This window comes from Bufo gargarizans, chromosome 7 (assembly GCF_014858855.1).
Source record: "Bufo gargarizans isolate SCDJY-AF-19 chromosome 7, ASM1485885v1, whole genome shotgun sequence".
Classification (NCBI taxonomy): Eukaryota; Metazoa; Chordata; class Amphibia; order Anura; family Bufonidae; genus Bufo; species Bufo gargarizans.
This window is the reverse complement of record NC_058086.1, coordinates 2,411,589-2,439,540: the sequence shown is the minus strand read 5'-3', so window position 1 is coordinate 2,439,540 and position 27,952 is coordinate 2,411,589. Positions and strand designations below refer to the sequence as shown.

General features: G+C 43.9%; 1 protein-coding gene across 2 annotated transcripts in view; it reads left to right on the top strand.

Moving 5' to 3' along the window:
- The window catches only part of XRCC6 (X-ray repair cross complementing 6), a 94,398-nt gene extending 69,726 nt beyond the window's left edge, over window positions 1-24,672 (top strand). For both annotated transcript variants that reach the window (XM_044300682.1, XM_044300683.1), the window contains exons 10-13: window positions 6,414-6,543; window positions 12,462-12,562; window positions 18,216-18,329; window positions 24,207-24,672. In XM_044300682.1, coding sequence (XP_044156617.1) covers window positions 6,414-6,543; window positions 12,462-12,562; window positions 18,216-18,329; window positions 24,207-24,409 — 548 coding nt within the window. In that variant the 3' untranslated portion in view covers window positions 24,410-24,672. The remainder of the gene's footprint in view (window positions 1-6,413; window positions 6,544-12,461; window positions 12,563-18,215; window positions 18,330-24,206) is intronic.
- Window positions 24,673-27,952: the final 3,280 nt, after the last annotated feature.

Here is a 27,952-nt window from a genome sequence, read left to right as displayed (position 1 = left end):
GTCCAGCGTGGGACACACGAGGGGAACCGGAAGTCCACGCATCCTGTGGGAGGAATTGGAGGTTCCTGGTGCACTCCAGGTTGGAGCACATGTTGAACCGGAAGTCCTGGGTGCGTTCCAGGGTGAAGCGCATGGTAGACCGGAAGCTGGGTCTCCGTCTACTCTTTTACTGGTAGAAGCCGAGAGCGGGCTTTTGAGGGGGGCGGTCCCGTGTTCTCGGCGTCCCATGCGCTCCTCCTTTGCGCCAAAATACACCCTATTGGCATGTCCACAACCCTATATAGGGCTATCAGGTAAATACCACTATTGTTATCACAAGTATATGTATTTGTACCTGCTCCTGATGAAGGGGTTTGCATACCCCGAAACGCGTTGAGTCTTTTATGCATCAATAAAGAAGCCAAAGCCTACAACACTGAGGTGAATTTCCCTTCTTTCCATCCTATTGGGCAACCATCAGTTTTGAAGACTCTACGGGCGCTCCTGGCTGGGGGGTTTATGGTTCATGCTGGTGTCTTGAGTTTATCCAGCTGGCCACCCCCCCGTTAAGTGAGTTAATAATAATTATTATCCTTGGCTATTTTAACATACCGTCATACGGCTTTTTTATGTGGCTATTCTTTGTGACTATTTGCACCTACTAATTATAGGTACGTTTTAGTGGTGTTTATATCACTTACTCACCACTCTACCTCTTAGTCACCCTAATTAGGGTGAATGTCTAATGTTTATATAACTAACGTTCTCTCTACATTTTGGGTTTTGGCGCTTCTCATAGGGGTGTAATTTTCTCGGACTTGATAAGTCTTTTTGTTTACTCCCTACACACACTGAATTCTTTCAGTGTTGACACCCCTTTCAGCTGCCTACCCTGATACACTGGTTCTCTCTCACCACTACTTTTTTTCCTGTTCTCCATCCACTGGCGCCTCTAGTTATATCCTATCTTTTTGGTATCCTCCATTAGATTGGATTTACCCTCGCATTTTTTTTTCTCTCTCTCTCTATACCTATATAGGGTGATCAAGCATTCTGGTTTCCTGAGGCGAGAGAAAAGGCATTTCTAATTGGTCCAAATAGTCATCAATTTTAGAACGATTACATACCGTTTCAGATCTATATATAGTAGAATAATACTTGGCGAATTCCTGTCTAATCTGCTCTGGATCCTTAACTATCTGGCCCCGAGTATTTCTAATATACCTGATTTTAGTCCCACCCCTTTGATTGGCGACCAATGCAGCTAACAGTTTACCTGTTTTCCCCTCCTCACAAAAATGTTTGTGTGGGGCCTTATTTACCATAAAAGTCCTATATTGTTAATTAGCTTCTTTCAGTTGTATGCGAAGTGAGTCTGTACCATATTTAGTCAAAGCCCCCTGCAACCTCCTAACTGTCTCCTTCATTGCATTTTCGTGCTTATGGAACTCCACTCGTCTTTTTATTTTACTGCAATAAAGCCCTCTAATATAGGCCTTCAAAGCGTCCCATACAAATTGGATATGGGTGGAGCCCTCATTCCGATGCCAAAATTCAAGAATCTCCGCATTGATTAAATCCCGCTCACCAATGACCTCCAACCAATAAGGGTTCAGTCTAAAGGCTCTATTGGGGCCCGCGTTTACCCCCACTCCCCTGAGCAGAAGCAGAACCGGAGAATGGTCAGAGATTCCGTGCAGTTCATATTTCATCTTCACAACTTGATCAGACATGGCCCCATTTGCAAACGCCAAGTCGATTCTTGACAAAGCATGAATACGCTCTTTTTTTCTCTATACAAATGACGCCAAACATTGACCCATGCAAGCTCCTGGGTAATGCTACACAGGAGAGACCGAGTATGCCTCTACTCAGAGGAGAGAGATATCCTAGTCTCGGATCCAAAACCGAATTAAAATCACCTACCAGTAACAACAGGCAGGGGGGTTTACTGTAAATAAACATAGACAACAAAGATAGAACAGTGGATGCAAAAGGGGGAGGCACGTAGACAAAAGCTAAAATAGTCTCCTGTCCACTCCACTGACCGTGGAGAAAAGCAAATCGACCCTCCCTATCCACCCTAACATCCAACGGCTGAAAATCAACCCTGGATATACACACTCGCACCTCTCGAATATGATGAGAGGTATGATTGGTATTCCAGTTTCGCCCATCGCCTCTTTAACTGGGCGAGCTTATCAACCGTTGCATGAGTCTCCAATAAAGCCACTATTGCCGGGAGGTGCCGAGCCATAACATCAAACACCACTGTCCTTTTAATTCTATCCCCCAGCCCTTGCACATTCCAACACAAGACCCTACGCGTCATTCTAAGCTATCAAAAGACAAAAAAATCCGCAGACCGGCAGGAGGGGGGAGAGAGGTCCACTAGGCCCAGCGACAACAGCCAACCCCCCACCCCCTCCCATTCCTTAATACCCACCCATAACCGCTACCCCAACCCACCATTTGGCTCACAGAGGATATTATCCCCATCAACCTCTTCCACTTTGCCAAACCCGCTCCCAATCAAACTCCACTCCTCACTCCACACCACCATATAGACACCATCAAAAATAACAACCCTGAGTTTAGCCGGATACAACATCGCATACTTTGTGTGCAGAAATGAATCTTTTTTTAACGTCATAAAAAGAACACCTTTTATTTTGTGTCTCACTGCAAAAATCAGAGTATATTTGAATGTCGTTCCCATCAAAACCAATTTTGAGGAGTTCTCTTTTACGTCTGAGTACCCAATCACGGTCCTTGGAACAAAACAATCTAGCTAATAAAGCTCTAGGGGGCGCACCTGGGGGGGGGGGGCTTCCTCAAAGGGATTCTATGAGCTCGCTCTACACAAAACGTAGAGATTATAATCCGATCCCAATGTTTGTACCAGCCACTTTTGCACAAAGTCCGCTGGGTTCTCTTGTTCCACCCCCTCAGGGAACCCCACCAGTCTTATATTGTTCCTCTGAGATCTATCAATTTGTTTTTTAACCCAAGACATTCATGCTCCACCCCTTCAAGGCGTTTTTTGGTTAAACCTAACTCCTTTTCCACAACCACTGTCTCCAACTCCAAATCTTTCACCTTTACTCTGTTTTGTGATTCCATCCCTAATTATGGTGATATCGCCCTGTAACGCAGCCATTGTGGTTGTTAATTGGGATACGGTGCTATTAGTCATATTCATTGCCCCCAAAATTTCAGCTAATTTATTATTAATACTATCCAAGCCTTCCCTATCAACCTCCTTAGCATCCGTGGAAACCAACATTGTAGCGGTAGGCTTATTTCCTCCCAATTCAAGGTGGCCTCCTGCTTTTTGGGATGTTATTGTAACAGAGATATGAACACTCCACTCAGTCCAAGTTAATCAAAATTAGTCTGTTAGTGCATATGATATATTTTAAATTAGATAGGGGTCATACATCCAACACTAAAGCAGGGTGACCCCTGCAGATCTCACCAATCTTCAGCCCTTTTCTCTCGGTTTTCAACGCAGGGACAGCATGGGAACTGCCAAACGGCAGCCCTCTAGCCTCCTATACCCTGGATGCATCTTCTCCAAGGGCCCCCCTCTGATCGGTAATGTCTCCCTTGACAGAGGTTGCTCATCATCACTATTAGAACCTAACAGGTTATATATACTACATAGGAGCTAAGTATCATTTTATGTTATCTGTCCATTTTTGTTGTCCCCTACGTTCACATCACCCCCTGATGAGCTGCTATCTGCAGCTGAAACGCGTTGGGGTTATTTTTTAATGTCTACACATGATTTCATCCATATACGTGTGTCTTTTTTGTTTTTTTGTTACCTTTTTTCTCCCTGGATCTATTTGCTTTCAATCCAGGTCTTCCAGTAGGGCCTCTTTAGGGCAATAAAGAGACTTAGGTACGGGGACAGGGTGTCTCCACCATCAGGGGACAACCCTGGGCACAGGATCTTAGACCTTGAGGGTCATCTAGGGAAAGAATATTTTCCCATCCATCTACCCACCACCCCCATTCTCTCTCTTTTTTACCAAGTCGGCACTTTATTGACCATATGTCAGAATCTATTCCCTCTCTATAAGAGGAGTCTTTGTCCCAATGTATGTATCATAGTCGGGATATCACTTGGAGCAAATCTCTTTTTGCTCTATAACCCAGTTGAATAATAAAGGTATCGTTTTAAATTTAAGCACGTTAAATTCTATATTCTTTAAAACTTGAACTGCCAAACGGGCCTGAAAAGTTTGAACAATGTAATTCAGTGCAATTCAATGCAGTGCAAGAAAACACAGGCAAGGGCAATAAGCGTGAAGGTCTCTCTCTCTCTCTCTCTCTCTCATGGATCCAATCTTCATCCCCATCTGGGGTAGTGCAGAGAAAAAGTTGGCGTATTAATTACACAGCCAAAACAGTACCGGGGGTGAATAAGAGGCCGGACTAGGGGCACTCTTACTCTCACCAAGTGCGCCCTTCAGCCCAGGACACCAACCACCTCAGGGCTAATAAGGACCCCTACTCCCCACACCTGCACCACACACCAATGCTGATAGAAACGAACCAAGACTGCCCAATGTCTATGTCCTCAAATCACCGCATGTTAGCGCCATCCGAGAGCATAGGAGAGCTGTGTCTAAGTCCAGCTATATGCCCGCATCTGTATCCGGATCACCACAAGCACTCAGATCAGATCACACCAGCGCGCAGGCCCTATAAACCGGCCCCACATGCCTCCAAGAATGCTTCTAATCAGATGCCTGCGAGTCCACCAATGTTTCCAGCTCAACCTCATGGGACAGCTTACGGCAGCAGAAGATAAGGGGATGCTAAAGGCGCCGGAGAGAGAGCACACAACCGCAGACCAAGCTTCCCCCAGCCATCCCTCAGAAGGCTCGCGGGCGGTGGAGCTGCAAGCAGCGAGTTGTCTCCTGGTCATCATCAAGCTGCAATGGGAGTTGAGGCGGACCGATAAACCCGCCAAAGAGGGAGGCTAGCGGTGGAGCGACAGAGCAAGCAGTAAGGGGGCGGGGTGAAGCCTGTCCTACGTCGTGCCGCTACGCTACGCGATGTTAAAAAAAAAAATTGCCCGCGCCGCCATCTTCCTGTCCAACGTTCAAAAAGAACGTTGCCTTTCTGGTGGCGATTACCTCCATTCGAGTCTCAGAGTTGGCGGCTCTCTCTTCTTGATCCCCCCCTTTTTGGTGTTTCACCAGGACAAGGTGGTCTTATGACCAGTTCCCTCTTTTCTTCCCAAGATGGTTTCTTCATTCCACATTAACGAGGAGATAGTTCTGCCCTCTTTCTACCCCAACCCCTTCCAGAGAGCGGTCCCTCCATCGCCTGGATGTTGTTCGGGCACTTCGGCTATATATTCAGTTGACAGAGTCCTTCCGTCATTCTGACTCCCTCTTTGTGGTTCCCGAGGGCCCCCGTAAGGGTTTACAATCCTCCAAAGCCACCATCTCCTGCTGGATTTAGTCGGCTGTCAAGGAAGCCTATGTGGCGAAGGGTCGTGTTCCCCCTTTTTGCTTGACCACTGACTTCACTAGTATGGCCGGGGCTTCTTGGGCGGTCCAGCATCAGGCCTCGGCTTCCTAGGCCTGCAAGGCCGCCACCTGGGCATCAGGTCACACATTTTCAAAGTTTTATCACATCTATTCCCTGGCCTCTGCTGATGCCATTCTGTGTCGCAAGTTTCTGCAAGCAGCTGTCTGTCAGGTGCTCCACATGATTGTTTCTTCCCTCCCTCAGGGTCTGCTTTGGAACATCAGATGGTGCTGTGTCCCCCAATGCTATTCCCGAGAAAAATTGATTTTTGTAGTTAACATAAAATTATTTTTTCGTTGGATGCATTGGGGGACACAGATCCCACCCTAGTTTCATTCTTAGTTCAGGTTTTACGGTTTTCCCGGGATTTTTTGTTAATGGTCCTCTCTGATTTAGTACACGTTGGCTTCTTTCGTTGTTCTGGTTTTAGGTACTACTACTGCTTTCGTCCCAACTGGTTAGTCTAGTGCCTGTGCAGAAGGTATAGCCCACCTGGGTGGAGCCAACACTTTTTCTTTCTAGTGTTAGCCTCCTAGTGGCAACTGGGCATATACCATGGTGCTATGTTCCCCAATGCATCCAACGAGAAAACGATTTTACGGGAAGTACAAGTCTCTGCGGCGGTACAATTAAGATAATGACATATTTATATGTTCTACTTCTTCCACAACAGGAAAAAAAAATTAATCATTTATTTTTGTAGCGTCACATTCCAAGACCCATGACATTTTTATTATTCCGGTTTACACCTTATTCCCTTGAATTATCATCTACAAAGTTGTTCTTTTTGAGATTACCCTGCTCGCAGATCTGAAGGGGTGTTATTGTTGATGGTAAATAACAGCACAGTAACTTTAATATTCCTGATTGTCTTTTGAATTTAGGTTTCAATCTAATTTTCATCCCATTTGCTGATGATATTCGTAAAATTGACTACCCAGAGATGGTTCCAGCTAATGAGGAACAGGTGGATAAGATGAAAGAAATTGTCCATAAGCTGAGATTTAAATACAGGTATGACTTGGATGAATTATAGTATAAGAATATTATTATGTTTTTAAAGTGTAACTGCCATTTACATTTTTTTTTAGAGGCAGTGATAATGACCATTTCTGTAATATATTTTAGTTACTGAAATTATACATTTCTATAAGAAAAATAGCTCTGAAGTGGCACAGAAGATGGGAAGCTCAAATTGGGCCACTTCATATAATAATGGCAATGTACATGTTCAGTTACGGAAATGTACAATTTCAGTAACTAAAGTATGTTACAAAAAATATTAGGGCTGCAACGATTAATCGACGAGATCGATAATATTCGATAACGGGATTCGTTGTCAACGAATCCCGTTATCGAATAATCGGCCGATTCGTTGCTGAGCGGGTGGTCAGGGTCCTTGAACTTTAGATTACCGCATCTTTATTACCTTACAATGAAGCTCCAGTAACAGGCAGAGAGGGCGGCGGCGTAACGTCACTTACGTGACGCGCAAGCTCCGCCTGCTTTATTCATAAAGTAGGTGGAGCAGGCGCGTCACGTGAGTAAGTGACTTTACGCCGCCGCCCGCTCTGCCTGTTACTGGAGCTTCATTGTAAGGTAAAAGAAGATGCGCTGATTTAAAGTAAAAGTTACTGCCGGTTAAGGAATACTGCTGTGAGCGGCGGGGCCAGGGCTGTTATGGGGAGGGGGATCTGTGGATGGCACTGTTATGGGGAGGGGGATCTGTGGATGACACTGCTATGGGGGAGATCTGTGGATGACACATATAGCATAAGATGCCATCCACAGGTCCCCCCCCCCCATAACAGTGCCATCCACAGATCCCCTCCGTAAGTGCCATCCACAGATCCCCTCCGTAAGTGCCATCCACAGATCCCCTCTCCGTAAATGCCATCCAAAGATCCCCTCCGTAAGTGCCATCCACAGATCCCCTCCGTAAGTGCCATCCACAGATCCCCTCCGTAAGTGCCATCCACAGATCCCCTCCATAACGGTGCCATCCACAGATCCCCTCCATAACGGAGCCATCCACAGATCCCCTCCATAACGGTGCCATCCACAGATCCCCTCCATAACGGTGCCATCCACAGATCCCCTCCATAACTGTGCCATCCACAGATCCCCTCCATAACGGTGCCATCCACAGATCCCCTCCATAACGGTGCCATCCACAGATCCCCTCCATAACGGTGCCATCCACAGATCCCCTCCATAACGGTGCCATCCACAGATCCCCTCCATAACGGTGCCATCCACAGATCCCCTCCATAACGGTGCCATCCACAGATCCCCTCCATAACGGTGCCATCCACAGATCCCCTCCATAACGGTGCCATCCACAGATCCCCTCCATAACGGTGCCATCCACAGATCCCCTCCATAACGGTGCCATCCACAGATCCCCTCCATAACGGTGCCATCCACAGATCCCCTCCATAACGGTGCCATCCACAGATCCCCTCCATAACGGTGCCATCCACAGATCCCCTCTATAACGGTGCCATCCACAATTTTTTTTAATATGGCCTTTGAACATAATTTTTCAAGTAAAATCATATAAACCCCTTATTTTTTGTCATTTTGGTGTTTTTTTCACGATTAATCGATGAAATTATCGACAACTAATCGATTATTAAAATAATTGTTAGCTGCAGCCCTAAAAAACTATTAATGTCAGCAAATTAATAAAATAAAAAAATGTCCCATTAAATAGATATCCTGTCCTCTCCACCCAGGATTCCCTTCCTTGTATATCCACAGTTGACCATGGTTATGGCTGCTGCTGCACTCCAGCAGTGGTGGCTGTACTTGCGCAATTCAATCTAGTAATTTCACATTGAGGATCCATTCACACGTTCGTATAATGGGTCCGCATCCATTCCGCAAATTGCGGAACAGGTGCAGACACATTCATTCTCTATGGGGATAGAATGGATGCGGAGAGCACACCGATCTTCCGGTTCCGCGGCTCAAAATAGAACATGTCCTATTCTTGTCCGTTTTGTCGTACATTGACGCCTCCATGTTCGGACTGGGAGCCACACTAAGTCAAGTTAGCGACGACGGGAAGGAGCACCCGGTGGCGTATCTCAGCCGCAAGTTGTTACCCCGTGAAGTTGGATATGCTGCCATGGAAAAAGAATGTTTGGCTTTAGTCTGGGCTTTAAAGAAATTGCAGCCCTACGTGTATGGGCGCTCTTTTACCGTCATGACGGACCACAATCCCTTGATATGGCTAGACCGGGTTGCAGGAGAGAATGGCCGATTACTAAGGTGGAGCCTGGCTTTGCAACCTTACAATTTCACCATACAATATCGTCAAGGGCCTCAAAACGGGAATGCGGATGGATTATCCCGGCAGACGGACCTGGAATCTTAAGACTACCTTTCCAACATCCTCAAGTTGACCCGGTGAGGGTCCCACTGTGGCTGTTGGACTGTTTCCCGGGAGAGGGGGTAATGTCATGGTTTGAATCTCTCTGTGACAATGGCCACACCCATCTGCCTCCCAGCCAAGCTCTTGAACTAATCCCTGCTTACCTCATTTGCATAGCCAATCAGAGGGGGTTTACAATTTACCAATTGAAAGAGGTGTTCCAACTGTCAATATAAATATATGTTATGCATTCAATAAAGAATTTTGTCAGTTTGAACTCACATACAGCCTGACTGGTGTTAGTTCTGTGAGAATTAAAACGACACGAGCAGTCGTTTGAGGCTGGATCATCAACGGCGGAGCCAGCAGATATTGTGGTCACATCAGGGAGTGCCATGAGAGCAGAATAGAGCGAACAGGGGCTTGTTACAAATACCCTGAAGTCGATTGTCTCGCCTTGCAAATAATACCAATCTAAAACACTGCTGTGTCTTCTGTCATTTGTTGCCGAGAAGGCATTTGACAGGGTGAATTGGCAGTTTATTTCTAGAACGTTAGAGCACATAGGATTGGGATCTAAGATGATAGGTAGGATTATGGCGCTTTATGCCCCCCCGTCGGCCCAGGTACGGGTCAACAGAATGGTCTCTAGCCCCTTCGAGATACGGAATGGGACACGTCAGGGCTGCCCTCTCTACCCCTTTCTGTACATTCTGTGTATGGAATCCCTGGCTAATGCCCTACGATACAACCAGTCCATCAAAGGCATACAAGTGGGACGTACCGAACACAAGCTGTCTGTTTGCGGATGACCTCCTACTGTACTCCTGTCTTCCCCGAGAGTGGGTCTACCCTAGGTCCTCCGAGAATTTGAAACATTCGGTCGCCTTAGTAACTTCAAGGTGAACGTGCAAAAATCCGAAATCCTGAATGTTACTCTGCCACAGCGGGAGGTTGTCCTCATCAGAGATACCTTTTCGTTTCGGTGGGCTACCCTCTCCATCAAACACCTAGGGATTTGAGTACCGGCCAATCCAGCACACCTATTCAAACTCAGTTATAAGCCTATCATCAGCTCTATTACAACCAGTCTGCAGAAGTGGTCCCCTCTCCATATCTCGTGGTTTGGGAGGATTAACGGTCTTAAGATGGATATCCTTCCTAAGCTATTATACCTGTTTCAGACGGTCCCATGCGTCCTCCCGCAAATGTTTTTGGGTCAGATCTGCAGACTAGCCTCACAATTTATATGGGCTCGGTCCAGAGCCAGGCTTAGTTACGCTATCTTATCTCGCCCCAAATCCTTGGGAGGAGCAGGCTTGCCCTATTTTAGCTCTTACTATAGAGCGGCAATAGCAAACTGTGTCCTAGATCTTTTCCATAACTGGGAAAGGAAATTGTGGTTAGAGATGGTTCACGAACTAGATCCTTCCCTAGCGACCAGTATTTTTTGGTTGCCACAAACATGCCAGAGACAATTACTCGATCCTAAACATCCATCCCTCTTTCATATGCTCGCTAAATCCTGGGGTAAGTTTGCATCCAAACTCAAATTGGTCACGGCCTATGGCCCTTTTTTAACGGTCCTTAACGATTGTCCTAATCTGCCGGTGGCTATCGGGCGCCTATTGTCCTTCCATGCCACATCTTCACCCTTGATCAGAGTGCGAGACCTTCTCGGTGACTCTTGTGTACGCACTGTGGATGACCTATCACACATGCTGCCAAGATCCCCAGGGATTTCCAACTCCGCAACTTCCTCCGCTCTCTGGCCCCCGGATCGCAGTTGTCGGCTCACTTGACTGACTTTGAGAACCTCTGCCTAGCAGACTCTTGTCCGGGGCATGCTATCTCTCTTGTATGCGGCTTGTTGGGCACTGGGGAGATTGGGGATGAGCCAATCAAGACTCAAATTGCAAGCGCAAAGTTTGCGCCTGATTGGGAGAAGGAATTGAACACTTCACTAACTGATGATCAGTGGAACAGAGCACTCCTGTTCACGCATACGTCCATTGTGTCTTGACTACAGGAACTTAACTATAAGATACTTATGAGATGGTATTGAACCCCAGTGAAGGTCCACCGATTTTATCCATCGGCCCCTGATGCATGCTGGCGATGTAGCTCAGCAGTGGGCACCATGCTTCATATATGGTGGGAGTGCCCAGGAGTTTCTTCTTTATCGTCAGACGTTTTTGCCCTATACAAAGCTTTATACCATTCTAATGTTACACCCTCACCATTGATTGCCCTACTGTCCATCTATCTGGGACACCCCCAACAGATAAAAAGAGGGGAGCTTAGAATCTTTGTACAGGCCATGAGGCAAATTTTTCCCTGTAGATGGAGATCCATGGACAGCTTGCAGAGAATAACTTGGCTCTCAGCCCTGGACACCCTAGTTCGTATGGGGGAACTCGGGTCAGAATCTCTTAATCGGGTACAGATTTTCTCACTCTCTTGGGAGCCATGGTTCCAATTTCGGAACTTATCCCGTTTTGCAAACTGGTTAGGTTAGATACTGGTAGTATTGAGACCCCTAGCTCCTGAGCTGTGATACTTTGGTTACTTGGTAGTATGGAACATCTTCAGCTTCCTCATCTACTGTTCTCTGGCACTATGCATGTTTCTTTGGAATGTATTTGCCTCTCCTATTTCTTGATTGAAACGAACATGCTTGTCATTCTGCTCTTTTTTTCTACAAAAAATTGATTGAACCATAAAAATCAACTACCGAAGGTATTCAATGAAGTCACACGCGACTTCTAATACTGTACAGAGAAGAATGAAGCATCTGAAGCTCGCTTCACTCAGCACTACACCACAAGCTGATGGCATGGGGGGCAGCAGATTGCACGGGGGGCTGATGAGTTTTTATAAAGGAAAACATTATTTTAATTAGTTTTTTGTTATTAGAGTACTCGATTAATTGTTGGATTAATCAATAGAATACTCGATTACAAAAATAGTAGATAGCTGCAGCCCTAGTGTGCGCTTATGTGCAACCATGTCCTGACTATGTGTCAGGAGGGCGGAGCGGGCCGGCAAGGGACCACGGAGTGTTGAGTAATAGCAAGCACTTAACTCACGCTCCATAGTCACATGACACAAATGAATCCTTGATGCAAAAAATTTGCATTTAGGATTTTTTTTGTCCAGTTACGCGATTCAATCGAGTAATCGTTTCAGCCCTACGTGACAATGTTACATGTTCGCCTATAGGAAATTATTGAAGTCAGAAAGAATGGTAAAGGTTAGTAAATTGACCGAATATGATTAAAATAACGTAACCCCCAAAAAACACTTGAAGAAAACATGAATTTCTGGGCAAAAAAAAGCCAAAAAAGGGATGATTTATTATTCCCCCCACACAATCTTGCAAGTGATGTTTCTCGTCCTAAATTTGGTGCGTCCCCCAGCAGGATATCATAGACCTAAATGTGTTTTAATGTTGGCATTTATGTTCCTTTTGTCAACAGAACTGGAAATGTGACCAATGTTTTAATGTGCTATTGTGCTCCATAATTAACCAGAACTGTTCTTAACTCTCTAGGAGTGAGTCATTTGAGAACCCTGTACTACAACAGCACTTTCGTAACTTGGAAGCCCTTGCTCTTGATTTGATGGAGCCGGAACCAATTGAAGATCTCACATGTAAGATTTCCTGAGCTCCCCCCTAATTTCTTCTTAACAGAGTAACAACATGTATAGAAGATTGAACAAGTAAAAATGCAGCACAACAGATTTAGGTGAAGAAGTGAGAACATGTCCTCTAAGAGTTTTTATTGATACCTTTTTGGGGTTGATATGACTTTTTGATACATTTCTATGCAGTTTTTTTCAGGTCAAATGTGACCACAGCATCTGGATTCCCTAAAACCCAGCAGCGCGCACTTCTGGGTGTGCTCCGGCTCCCCCTGGTCGGGATTGGGGGAACCGGAGCATGTATGCGACAGCCCCTGTGTGACAGCATATTAGTTTCTATTGAGCCCCTGCGTAGTAAAATTCTCATCGACTCCAATGCTAATGCATTGGAGTCTATGAGACAAGCAATGTGATGATTAAAAAAGGTTTTTAAAAATTCTAATTGTTTCCTTTTCCCCAAAATGTAAATAAAAATATGTAAACAATAAAAAAAGACACTTCATGAGCGTGCGAATACTATAAAAATATTTTAAAAGATTCGCAAATGGCAAAACGGAAAAAAAGTAAAAATAAAAAGTGATCAAAGTCGTACACAACCCTAAATGGTATAATTGAAAAGTACAGACCACCCCGCAAAAATGAGCCTTCTCGCAGCTCTGTAAATAGAACTACAAAAAAGGTAGAGGGGTCAGAATATGACAATGAAAAGAAAATCTTTTTTTTTTTTTCAAAGTTTTTAATTTTTTTTTCCATTATTATTAAAACAAAAGGAAAACTATATATATATATAGGGTATCACCATAATCGTATTGACCTGGAGAATAAAAGTAACATCAATGTTACTGCATATAAATAAATAAAAATGGTGTAAAAAAAATTATAAACTATAAAACTGCAGTGGAATGGTGTTTGTTTTTTGTATAAACTTTTTATTTTTCAATAAAGAACAAGGAGTAATAGGGTTACAGGTACAGGCACGCAGGCCATAAAGTACATACAGAAAATTCAAATACGTATAAGTATATGGCGCAATTAGGCATGGAAATCAAAGCAAGCCAAATAAACCAGTATTTCGTTAGTGAAAATGATGGCCTATGGATTAAGGACAGGTCAGAAAAGAGGAGGTGGTAGGGGTGTGTCCCACGTAGGCGAGGAGTAGCTGGTCTCTAAATGTTGAGCAAGTGGTGTGGGGGGACTTGTGTAAGAGGTCCTTATTGGAATTAGAGGGGGTGGCAAAAGCCACCATGGTGGTCTCTATGAAGGAGTTAGGACGACTGAGTCAGTGGCTTGAAGAATCTTATCCAAGGGTCGGGGATGTTGGGCTCAAGGGGGTGACCCTACTGGGGGATCTATAAACCGACCACGGAAGCCATTTTTTAAGAAATGTAGTATGTGTGCGTGCTTCCCATGATGACATTTCTTCAAACCTATGTAGTTGATCCACTTTAAGTATCAACTTTTCCGTGGAGGGAATCTGGGTTTGCAGCCAGTAACAAGGAAGTATGAGGCGGGCAGCCAATAACAATTGGGAGAAAACGAACGGGAGATGTGGAGGATTCGTTCCTGAATATATTGATAGTAAGGCAAGTTGGGGCAAGAGTTGAATAGAGGTGCCACAAATGTTGTTAGCTAAAGAGAAAACGTCGGACCACCATTTGGATATGGATGGGCACGACCACCAAACATGGAGGAAGTCACCCTTTTCCTTTAAGCATCTCCAACAAACGTTTGTAGCAGTGGGGGAATAAAGAGCCGTCCTATCAGGAGTACGATACCATCTTGTGAGGATCTTGTATCCGTTCTCCTGGATACGGACACAGCGGGAAGTCTTATGGGGAGATCCCAGAAGTTTGGGGAGGGACGCGAAGGGGATAATTATGTTAAGGTCTGTTTCCCATTGTTTCACAAAAGCTGGTTTAGCTAACATTGGTGCCGAGCGTAGCCTACTGTAAATTTGTGATACTGGTTTCTTGGGGGTAAGGGGCAGGGAGATCACCGACTCAAGCCAGACAATGGGACGTTGGAGGGTACCCAGGTGGATGTGTTGGTTTAGGTAGGCTCTAAGATAAAGTACTGAGAACATATCGCTCGGGCTAGGATTAAGGAGGCTTTTCAAGAATGGTGTTTTTTTTATTCGCCCTATTTGGAATGTTTTTTCCTCCTGCTTCCCACAAAATGTTATGCAACTATACACTCACCTGAAGAATTATTAGGAACACCTGTTACATTTCTCATTAATGCGATTATCTAGTCACCCAATCACATGGCAGTTGCTTCAATGCATGTAGGGTTGTGGTACTGGTCAAGACAATCTCCTGAACTCCAAACTGAATGTCAGAATGGGAAAGAAAGGTGATTTAAGCAATTTTGAGCGTGGCATGGTTGTTGGTGCCAGACGGGCCGGTCTGAGTATTTCACAATCTGCTCAGTTACTGGGATTTTCACGCACAACCATTTCTAGGGTTTACAAAGAATGGTGTGAAAAGGGAAAAACATCCAGTATGCGGAAGTCCTGTGGGCGAAAATGCCTTGTTGATGCTAGAGGTCAGAGGAGAATAGGCCGACTGATTCAAGCTGATAGAAGAGCAACGTTGACTGAAATAGCCACTTGTTACAACCGAGGTATGCAACAAAGCATTTGTGAAGCCACACACAACCTTGAGGCGGATGGGCTACAACAGCAGAAGACCCCACCGGGTACCACTCATCTCTACTACAAATAGGAAAAAGAGACTACAATTTGCACAAGCTCACCAAAATTGGACTGTTGAAGACTGGAAAAATGTTGCCTGGTCTGATGAGTCTCGATTTCTGTTGAAACATTCAAATGGTAGAGTCCGAATTTGGCGTAAACAGAATGAGAACATGAATCCATCATGCCTTATTACCACTGTGCAGGCTGGTGGTGGTGGTGTAATGGTGTGGGGGATGTTTTCTGGGCACACTTTAGGCCCCTTAGTGCCAATTGGCCATCGTTTAAATGGCACGGGCTACCTGAGCATTGTTTCTGACCATGTCCATCCCTTCATGACCACCATGTATCCATCCTCTGATGGCTACTTCCAGCAGGATAATGCACCATTTCAAATTGGTTTCTTGAACATGACAATGAGTTCACTGTATTAAAATGGCCCCCACAGTCACCAGATCTTAACCCAATAGAGCATCTTTGGGATGTGGTGGAACGGGAGCTTCGTGCCCTGGATGTGCATCCCTCAATCAATATGGGCCAACATTTCTAAAGAATGCTATTAGCACCTTGTTGAATCAATGCCACATAGAATTAAGGCAGTTCTGAAGGCAAAGGGGGTCCAACACCGTATTAGTATGGTGTTCCTAATGATTCTTTAGGTGAGTGTATATGGTGCCATTACAAAGTGCATCTTCTCCCACAAAAAGCAGGCACTCATACGGCTATGTGAATGAAAAAATAGTTATGGCTTTGGGAGGGCTGGAAGTAAAATAAAACGAAAAAAATGGAAAATGTTGCGCTTGTTGCTGAACAGGTGCCACAAGTCCCAAACTATTAAAATATAAATGTATTTATCCTGTATGGTGAACACCATAACAAAAAAAAATATCTAAATAGCTGACTTGCAGCCATTGTTTTTTTTTCAGTGCATCACCTGCCCAAAAAAATTATAAAAAGTTATCAAAAAGTCACACACTTAAAAATGGTATCAATAAATACTACTGATCACCTTATAAAAAATAAAAATAAAAGTTCACACTGCCTTGTAGATGTAATGGTGGTCAGAATATGGCAACGCAAAGTTTTTATAGTTTTTTTTAAGTATTAAAACACTTGAAAAATTATATAAATGTGGTATTGCTGACCCGGAGAATGAAGGGAACTGGTCAGTATTACCACATAGTGAATGATGTAAAAACTAAACTCAAAACTTTGGCATAATTGTGTTTCTTTCCCAATTCCACTCCATTTTGAATTTTTCCCCCCCAGCTTTTCACAACATTGTATGCAATATTAAATGGTGACATTTGTCCTTCAAAAAACAAGCCCTTATATGGCTATGTGAACAGAAAATACAGTTATGGCTCAGGGAAGGAAGGGAGTATAAAACGAAAAAATAAAATCCAAACAAACTGAAAATCGCCATGTCCTCAAAGGGTTAAAATGAGACGTACCTGGCAGAATTTTCAGTATGGATTTGGCACCACAAATGTGTGGCATCTTGTGGTAGAATACATATACCCTACACAGAAACATGAGTGCTGGGGATTTCTAACTGCAGCATGCTCATTATGTTGTATGAACCTGTGGATTTCACAATGCTTGGGGTGAAATCCACACCGAAGTTCACATTTCAGCAAAATCTGCAGTAAAGTTTATCTGCTGTGTCTGGACTCGACCTAAGGATTTGTGAGTAACCTGTACACTGGCTGCTTTGCACCATTCTACCCACAAATGTGATTTTGTGTGCTGCAATATTTGTTTCGTGGATTATACAAAACCATTACTGGCGCTTGCTTTCTAGAAACTACCGTATATTTATATGAATATCTTTGATTTCATCAGGGGCATTTACACCACCATAGTAGCGTAAATAAGTACCAAATTATGGCATATGTGCACCATAATTTGTGACTTTTTAAGCTTCTCAGCACTTTTCTGAATTGTCTAGAAAAGGGGTGATGCTCATTGGAAGGGGCTTCGCACCGCACGCCGCATTTACTATAACTTTTGCCAGAGAGTGCCGAAAGTTACAGCTGAAGTATATTCCAGCCTATAGCTGGCTTACTCTTCAGCATCTGGTGCACGGCAGGGCAGAGGTGCACATTGCTATGGCGAAATACAGATACAAACTCAAAAACACAAATGCAATTGCACTCTGCAAACCAGCACTCTGCCCTGCATTTATGCTGAATGTAAGGCATTAGTGTACATTTTGGCCAAATGGCTTATTGCGCTTTGGCCAAGATGTACACCAATGCCTTATTCAACATCCAGCATAAAGGCAGGGCAGAGTGCTGGTTTGCAGAGTGCGATTGCATTTGTGTTTTTGCATTTACTTCTTTTATATAACCTAGACTTTTGGAGGGGTCCTGAGTGGGGACCTCTTTCATGCTTGTAAATATTCATTCAGAGCTCTGATCTTGTCCAGCTTACTTAGTAAACATATAGAAGCTTCCTTTATATACAGACAGGTCTGTTATGTGACTTCACATACACAGCTGAGCAACAGTGAATGTGAAGTGGACAAGTCCTCGCTGAGCCTTCAGACTTATTACTCATTCAGAAGAACACTAATTTTACATGGTCTGTCAGGCTAGGGCTACGTGGTTACACTGGTGTCGCGGGCAGGGGCACGGAGTAGCATTGATGCCATAGAAATTAATCGCAAGAAATCCAGCCATGTTGGATCGCCACTACTCAGCAATCCTGGCCGTTACAGCCGTCGCCGTTTAGCCCTAGCCGTAATCACGCCGAGAGCGGCCTCTGTTTTGCATTTTGCACATGGAAGCTCGAATGTTCCCATGATAAAATCTTGGTAACTTTGTGAAGCAGGGACCTGCCCTTTTATGTTTTGTGCACTTTTATGTGATTCTTTTTTTAAGATGACTTCAAATGAACAGTGGTGAATTGGCGGTTGTATTTATAATATGACATTGATGACGCCTTTACTTGTTTTTTCCATTCTAGTACCAAAAACAGATATGATGGATAATCGATTAGGCTCTCTGACTGAAGAATTTAAAGAACTAGTTTATCCTCCTGGGTATAACCCAGAAAGCAAAGCTGTGAAACGGAAGCAAGGTAAGATAATCCACACGCATGGTTTAATGGTTGATTGATATCACATTTCGGGTTAACACAGCAAATAATCAGATAGCGCTTAACTGCCTGAAAGAACGTTAAAGGTAAACCAAAGAATGTTTGTAGCAACAAACAAGATTTAAACCACATAGGCTGCATGCCCCGTACTAACGTGAAACAGGCTCTCATAATGGAGGCAGATCCATTGGGATAGAGCAAATAATCCTGTTCCACCTACAAACACAAAGCTCCACCCAGGGCTCCAGATGGCGACCAAAATGGTCGCCAATGCGACTTAGAATTTACAAATGGCCACAAGACTTTTTAGTCTTGTCGCCATTTGCGACTAGACCCTCCGCGGCAGCTCTGCAGTAGAACAGCAGCTGGCACAGGAGCTGATAGTTCTCTGCCCCGCCGCCGCCGATGTTCTTCTCAGTCAGCTCGGTCACAGCACACAGAGACGCTGGCAGCTGGGAGGAGTGTAATCTGATCCTAGAGTGGAGGCTGCTTCTGCCAGCCCCTCCCCTCCCCGCCCACCAACCAATCAGAGCTGAGGCAAGGCGAGCACTAGCAGCTCTGAGTCACTGACACAAGTACAGGGAGAAAGAATCGAATGAGTCACAGGTGAAAAGAACTAAAGATCCGACTTAGTTAGTGACACATTCGATTCTTTCTTAGACTCCCTGTACAGTGCCCCCCCCCCAACACCCCAGTATCAGAAACATTGGTGGCACAGTGTGCCCCCCCCCCCCCAACACCCCAGTATAAGAAACATTGGTGGCACAGTGTGCCCCCCCCCCCCCCCCCCAACACCACAGTATAAGAAACATTGGTGGCACAGTGGGAAGTGCCAATGAGGGTTAAAGAAGAATTTAAAAAAATTAACTCACCTCCTCCAGTTGATCGAGTAGCTGCCGGTCTCCTGTTCTTGCTTCAGGACCTGTGGTGATGTCACTGAGCTCATCACATGGTCCATTACCATGGTGATGTATCATGTGATGAGCACAGTGATGTCACCACAGGTCCTTTGACAGGTCATGAAGAAAGAACAGGAGACGATCAATTGGAGGAGGTGAGTTAATTTTTATTTTATTTTTTTAACCCTCATTGGCACTGCCGACTGCGCCACCAATGTTTATTATATTGAGGGGGGGGGCACACTGCACCACCAATGTTTATTATACTGGGGGGGGGGGGTGCGCACTGCGCCACCAATGTTTATTATATTGAGGGGGGCACACTGCGCCACCAATGTTTATTATACTGGGGTGTCGGGGGGGGGGGTGCGCACTGCGCCACCAATGTTTCTTATATTGGGGGGGGGCGCACTGCGCCACCAATGTTTATCAAACTGGGGTGTGGGGGGGGGCGCACTACGCCACCAATGTTTATTATATTGGGGGGCGCACACTGCGCCACCAATGTTTATCATACTGGGGTGATGGGGGGGCGCACTGCGCCACCAATGTTTATTATATTGACCTTCTACTAAGCATTCTGTATTAAAGAATGCTATTATTTTCCCTTAGAACCATGTTATAAGGGAAAATAATACAGTAAATAGACTTTCATCCTAGCAACCATGAGTGAAAATCGCACCGCATCCGCACTTGCTTGCGATTTTCACGCAGCCCCATTAGCTTCTATGGGGCCTGCGTTGCGTGAAAAACGCACAACATAGAACATGCTGCGATTTTCAGTGATGTGTGAAAATCACTGCTCATGTGCACAGCCCCATAGAAGTGAATGGGTCCGGATTTAGTGCGGGTGCATTCCGGTATTTTGAATGCCAGATCCGGCACTGATACATTCCTATGGGAAAAAATGCTGGATCCGGCATTCAGGCAAATATTCAGTTTTTTTTCACCGGAGATATAATCGTAGCATGCTGCAGTTTTCTCTTTTGCCTGATCAGTCAAAATGACTGAACTGAAGACATCCTGATGCATCCTGAACGGATTACTCTCCATTAAGAATGCACCGGGATATGCCTGATCAGTTCTTTTCTGGTATAGAGCCCCTAGGACGGAACTCTATGCCGGAAAAGAAAAACACTAGTGTGAAAGTACCCTAAAATATTAAGTTTAAATCCCCCCTTTCCCAATTTTACATATAAAATATATAAAGAATAAATAAACATATTACACAGTGCTGTCCAAACTATTAAATTATTAAAAAATATCTCCTATGCGGTGAGCATTCGCCATTTTTTAGTCACCTTGTCACCCCAAAAATAGGATAGGACTGCTCTATTATGGGCCGAACATTTCATAATATGCAAAATGCACGCGGCTTTTTTTTTTTTTTTTCGCGGTATTGAGTATCGCAATACTTTATGGTGACGAAAGCGAATCAAAATTTTGGGATCAAAACAACCCTATGCCGATCTGATCAGAGTAGCGTTGTCACGATACCAAAATTTTGATTCGGTTTCGATTTGGCGACTAAAAATTAGATTTGGCTCCTAAATTTTTCAGTTCAGGAGCCAATGGCTACCAGGTATTTTTTTTAGTCTGGAGCACTGCCACACTAATCCCCCCCAAATGTGGACGACTGGAAACCAGGATTGCTGCTTAAATGTCACAGCGATAAACAGAGTCCCTGTCACTATAGGAATGCTCCTGACTATTATGCTCAATGTATTTCTGTGTCTGTGCATGCTCATATGAGTGCTGGAGGCTTTGCTAGCCAGTGTTACTCACCACTGATGCATGTTTGCAATCCCTCTCACTCCTGATGATGTGCCCTCACACAGGCACAGAAACGCGTAGAGCAAGGTAGGCGAGTGTTTGCAGCTGTGACATTTGTGCAACGATCCAGATTGCCATTCTCCCACATTGTGTTCACCAGTTCTCCTGCAGTGGGTGAATTAGTGCAGAGCTTAGAGTTTGGAGGTGGAACAGGGAACAGGGCTATTCACGCTATCCCGATGGGTTCACCTCTGTTATAAGTCTCTGCTTGAGAGCCTGTTTCACATTAGTACAGGGCATATTGCCCATGTGTTTTAAATCTTGTTTGATATAATAAATATTCTTTATCCTTTTAACATTCTTTCTGGCAGATAATTGATAGCAATTAATATTTTTTTTAACAATGGACAGAAATCGATTTATGGACTATTCCAGCCAAGGCAAGTGATTGTATATAGATAGGATATGGCATTACTTACTAAGGGCTCATGTACACGACCGTTGGATGTTTTGCAGTCCGCAAAACAGGGATACTGTGTGCATTCCACATTTCACGTATTAGCCGGCCCCTAATAGAACAGTCCTATCCTTGCCCATAATGTGGACAATAATAGGACATGAAGCATGACCGCCTATACAAAATCAGGCCGGTCATCGATCACTTTGGAGCCAAATTTTTGGAGGCCTATGTACCTGGAAGGGAGATTGTGGTTGATGAGTCTCTTATTGCTTTCAAGGGGAGACTCATTTTCCGACAGTATGTTCCCTCTAAGCGGGCAAGGTATGGCGTGAAGCTGTACAAACTTTGTGAGAGTACCTGTGGGTACACTTACAAGTTTCGTGTGTACGAGGGGTGAGATTCCCGTATTGAACCCCCAGAATGTCCCCCCACTCTGGGTGTTAGCGGGAAACTTGTGTTGGACCTTATGCACCCACTGCTAGATAAGGGTTACCACCTGTACGTGGATAACTTGTATACTAGTATCCCCTTGTTCCAGTCCCCCGCCACCAGATCCACGGCCACTTGTGAAACCGTGCAGAAAAATCAGAGCGGCCACTCTCCCCACCCCCTCCAGGTACCTATCCCCAGGGGTTAGACCCGTGCCCTTACCAGTGGAAACCTATTGCTGGTCAGATATAAGAACAAGAGGGATGTCCTTGTACTGTCCACAATTCACGGTAACGGCATCTGCCCTGTACCTGTGTGAGGGACCGTGGCAACGGTCCTCAAGCCCGATTGTATCGTCGACTACAATCGGTATATGGGAGGAGTTGATCTCTCTGATCAAGTCCTCAAGCCATATAATGCCATGCGCAAAACTCGGGCATGCTACAGAAAAGTTGCGGTCTACTTGGTACAGGTTGCCTTATACAACTCTTTTGTGCTGTCCCGGAGCGCTGGCAACACAGGGAAGTTCTATCATGAGGCAGTCCTCAAGGACCTGATCTTTTCTGACCGGAAAAGAGCAGGCCGGAGTACCTCGGGAACTGGAGGCGCCCGGATCGTCCCTGGCCAACACTCTCCAGGTGTGCTCTCCATACTGGAAAGAAGGGACGAACCCAAAAAAGGTGCAGAGTGTGTCACAGGAGGAGGATACGGAAGGACACCACCACTCAGTATGACACATGCCCTGATCATCCGGGCCTCTGCATTATTGGTTGCTTCAGGGAGTACCACACTTCCATGGAGTACTAAATTTATATTCCCCTTCCCCAATTTAGACACTGGCAATCGGAAAAAAAAACTATGGTTCTCAGACTTGAGAGACTAAAACCCCCCCCCAAAAAATTTTTTGCCAAAAATATTATTTAACTAAAAATATTATTTAACTAAAATAAAAAAAAGTAGACATATTAGGTAAAGCCGCGTCCGTAAGAATCTGCTCTATAAAAATACCCCATGACCTAACCCCTCAGATGAACACGGTCAAAAAAATAAAATAGAAACTGTGCCAATACAGCTATTTTTTGGCAAATTTTCAATTTTAAACAGTTTTTTCCAGTATCAACGCAAGGTTTAACAGCCAAACAACTTAATATTTATTACCCTGATTCTGGAGTTTACAGAAACACCCCATATGTGGCCGTAAACTGCTGTATGACCAAATGGCAGGGCGCAGAAGGAAAGGAACGCCGTATGGTTTCTGGAAGGCAGATTTTGATGGCCGTTTTTTTCTTTTTTTTGGCACCATGTCCCATTTGAAGAACCCCTGATGCACCCCTAGAGTAGAAACTCCATAAAAGTGACCCCATCTAAGAAACGACACCCCTCAATGTATTCAAAACTGATTTTACAAACTTAATTAACCCTTTAGGTGTTCCTCAACAGTTTATGGCAAATGGAGAAGAAATTTCCAAATTTCTATTTTTGGTAACCTTGCCTCACAAAAATGTAATATAAAGCAACCAAAAATCATATGTACCCTAAAAATAGTCCCAATAGAACTGCAAAATGGGGTCACTTTTATGAAGTTTCTACTCTTGGGGTGCATCAGGGGGGCTTCAAATGGGATATGGTGTAAATAAACCAGTCCAGCAAAATCTGCCTTCCAAAAACCACACGGCGCACCTTTCCCTCTACGCCCTACCGTGTGCCGTACAGTAGTTTACGGCCACATATGGGGTGTTTCTGCAAACTACAGAATCAGGGCAATAAATATTGAGTTTTGTTTGACTGTTAACCCTTGCTTTGTTACTGGAAAAAATTGATCAAAATAGAAAATTAGCCAAAAAAATGAAATTCTTAAATTTCATCTCCATTCACCAATACCTCTTGTGGAACACCTAAAGGGCTAACGACGTTTGTAATATCAGTTTTGAATCCCTTAAGGGGTATAGTTTCTAGAATTGGGTCGTTTTTGGGTGGTTTCTATTATGTAAGCCTCACAAAGTGACTTCAGACTTGATTTGCTTCTAAAGTCTTGTAACATCCCCAAAAAATAAAATGTCATTCCCAAAATGATCCAAACATGAAAACTATTTTTGGAGGTATTACTATGTATTATAGAAGTAGAGAAATTGAAACTTAAAAATTTGCTCATTTTCGGTAAATTTTGTATTTTTTTACTAAATAAAAATGAATTATTTTTTTTACTCCGTTTTACCAGTATCTATTTTTATGTTGGCTAACAATTTTTCTGGTAAAGCCCATACCCAGGTCATAGATAAACTGTTTATCTTTTTGTAGGTGATGGTAATAGCCAAGCTGGAAAGAAGGCCAAGACAGAAACATCCATTTCTGAAGCAGAGCTTAGAGCCTACGTGAAGAATGGAACACTGGGAAAACTAACTGTGCCGGTGTTGAAGGAGTCATGTCGTAATTATGGGTTGAAGGGAGGGAAAAAGCAGGAACTTGTAGATGCACTTGTAGATTACTTTAATAAAAACTGAACCTTAATTCCTCTTGATGGAAAATGTCTAATATTTCTTATGAAATTGTTTATGCTCTTGATCTACAAATTGACCATAGAAGGAGCTCCATGTAACATGTTCCCGACCTAGGATGAGAATGCGTGTCTTAACTGGCCGATACTTAACGCCTTAGGACTAGCATTCTCAATGCCCTTAGAAGCACTGCTGCCACCAGCAGAATAAATATATCATTTTTTTCCACACGTTGTTCACTGCAATAATAAAATCATAAATAGCTGTGACAGAATCACTCTTTTGTTTATCCTGCTTCCCAAAAAGCTAAATAAAAAGTGGTCAAATAGAACCAATGATGATGATAACTCATCCCAAAAAATAAAAGCTCTCACACACAAAACTAAAAGAAGGTATGGTGCACAGAAAATGGCTGTACTAGTATCCCGGAGATTGTTTAATAGCAACATGGCGCCAGTAAACAAATCCATCAAAATCTGCACTGCAAAAGCCAATTGGCGTTCTTTCTCTTCTGAACCCTGCAGTGTACATCCACATTTATGGCATTTCCGTACCCAGTAGAACCTGTATAACATTTTAAAGGGAACGGTGGTACACGCTGGGCACTGAAATGTGATATCTGTGGAGGACTTACAATTTTCACTTTGTACTATGTGTGGGATTCAAATTCTCACTCCACTTCTCAATAAATACATTGAGGGTTGTAGTTTCCAAAATGGGGTCACTTCTCGGGGGTATAATTTATTATTTCGCCCCAGAGCCTCTATAGTTCTCAGCACAAGATGCGTAAATTATGACAATGAACCTCAAGTGCGCTATGGTATGTCCAGGCAGAAGATTAGAGCCACATGCAAGATGTTTATAAAGCCAGAAACACGGCATAATTATAAGAGGGTGTGCATTTTACACTGGCACACGCTGGGCACAACATATTGGCACTGAAATGACATATCTGTGTGAAAATTGCAATTTTTGCAGAACATTTGTGGTGTCAAAATGGTCACTACACCCCTTGGTACATACTGGGAGAGGTGCGGTTTCCATAATGGGGTCACTTCTTGGGGATTTTTTTTTTTTATTTCACCTTAGAGCCTCTGGAGTTATCAGCCAATGCCAATCACAAATCAAGGTCACAAATGCACTTGGCGCTCTTTCTCTTCTGAGCCCTCACATGTTCGTATACAGCAATTTATGACCACATATGGGGTGTTGCCACATTCACGAAGAACTGAGTAACAAATTGTGGGGTCCTTTTTCTCTTGTAACCCTTTACAAATGAAAAATCTGAGCCTAAAGCAAAATTTTCTTGTCAAATAAATTTTATATTTTACTTTCACCGCCAAGTGTTTTTGAAATCTATGAAACGCCTAGTAGGTCAAAGTGCTCACTATTTTCCCTTGAAAAATTCATTGGGGGTGTAGTCTCCAAAACGGAGTCAGTTTCTGATGGTTTCCTATGTAGAGGTCCCTCAGATTCTGTACAAATGCGACACACTGCCCTCCAAAGGCATATTGCGCTTTTCCTTCTGAGTCCTGCTGTGTGCCCATACAGCAGTTTATGACCACATATGGCAGGCATGGCCAACCTGCGGCTCTCCAGCTGTTGTAAAACTACAACTCCCACCATGCCCTGCTGTAGGCTCATACCTGTAGGCATGTCTCGGCATGCTGGGAGTTGTAGTTTTGCAACAGCTGGAGAGCCTCAGGTTGGCCACCCCTGACATATGGTATGCTCCAGTATTCTGTAGAAATTGTGTAACAAATTGTGGTGCCTTTTTTCTCCTAATACCTCTTATGAAAATGAAAAATGTAGGGCTAAAGCAACTTTTTATTGGGAAAAAATGAGTTTTCTTTTTAACAGCCTAGTGTTTCTAAATTCTGTTGAACGTCTGTGGCGTCAAAGCTGTCAGTACACCCTTCAATAAATTCCTTGAGGGGTGTAGTTTTCAAGATGGGGGTCACTTTTTGTGGGTTTTCACTGTACTCTGGTACCTCGGGGTCTCTTTGAAGGGGACATGGCACCTGAAAACCATTCCAGTAAAATCTGCCCTCCAAAAACCATATGGTGTTCTATCCCTTCCGTGTGCCCAAACGGCAGTTTACAACCACACATGGGGTGTTGCCGTGTTCAGGAGAAAATGCTTAACAAAATTTGGGGTGATTCACCTCTTGTGAAAAAAAAAAAAATGGGGGGCTTATGCAACATTTTAGTAGAGGAAATTTATTTTTTTATTTTTACAGTGTTTCAAAATTTTGTTAAGCACCTATGGGGTCAAAGTCATCAGTACACCCTTCAATAAATTATTTGAGGGATATAGTTTCCAACATTGAGTCACTTTTTGTGAGTTGCCACTCTTTGGGCAGCTCAGGGTCTCTTCAAAGGTGACATGGTGACTGAAAACCATTTCAGCAAAATCTGCCCTCCAAAAACCATATGGCGCTTCTTTCCTTCTGTGTGACCAAACAGCAATTTACGACCACATATGAGGTGGTTCTGTAAATCCATTGCTGCCTTACAGGAAAAGTGAGTTTACACTTACTGGTAAACTGTTTTCTTTGAGCCTATGACAGCACCCATGGAGAGACCGCCTCCTACTCCTCAGGAAACAGAAACTGCTTTAAAAGAGGGACTACCTTCTCCACCTCAGTCCTTTTCCAAGAACTAAGACACATAAGACATAATTTATTTTTTAGATCATAATCCTTTTTTGGGGGGGGAAGGGAATTAGCCGGGTGCTGTCATAGAGAAAACAGATTACCGGTAAGTGTAATCTCACTTTTCACCTTCGCCTATGACAACACCCATAGAGATTTAAACAAGATTTATTTATGGTGGGACAACAGCCTGACACACCTTATGGACAAAACTTAGGCCTTCATTAGAAGGTAGCTGAAGTCTATAGTGCGTGAAAAAAGTATGCAGGGAACTCCAAGTGGCAGCCCTACAAATATGCTCTATAGAAGTGGAGGCCCTCTGCCCAGGAAGTAGAGACTGATCTAGTAGAGTGAGCCCCGAACCCCGATGGTGTTACCGCTCCCTTGGATGAGTATGCTAAGTAAATGGCTTGCCTGATTTATCTAGCGATAGTCCAGGAAGATGCAGCAGAGCCCTTCTTAGTACCCTAAAGGAAATCAACAAACAGGAGGAAGACCTCCAGAGCTGCATGACCTGCAGATACTGAATTAAACATCTACCGTACTCACGTCTAACCAATGGAACTCCAATTCTTTCTCATTTTTTGAAGAAGCACAGAAGGAGGGAAGAACTATCTCTTGGGAACGGTGAAAAGAGGAAGACACCTTTGGCAAAAAAAAGATCAGGAGAAATAACTACCCGATCCTCCAAGATTTTTAAGTCTGCTCAAAAAGACCTGACGTCAGGGCTTAAAGAACTAACTTTAAATCCCAAGGAGGGATCGAATTTTGCAAACTGGGGATAACTTAGAAACTGCAGTGATTAATCTCTTCAACCAGGGATGCCTGCCAATTTAAATAAAAATATGGCACTCACTTAAGGCTGAGATCTGCACCTTAAATTTTTTTCCTCCAA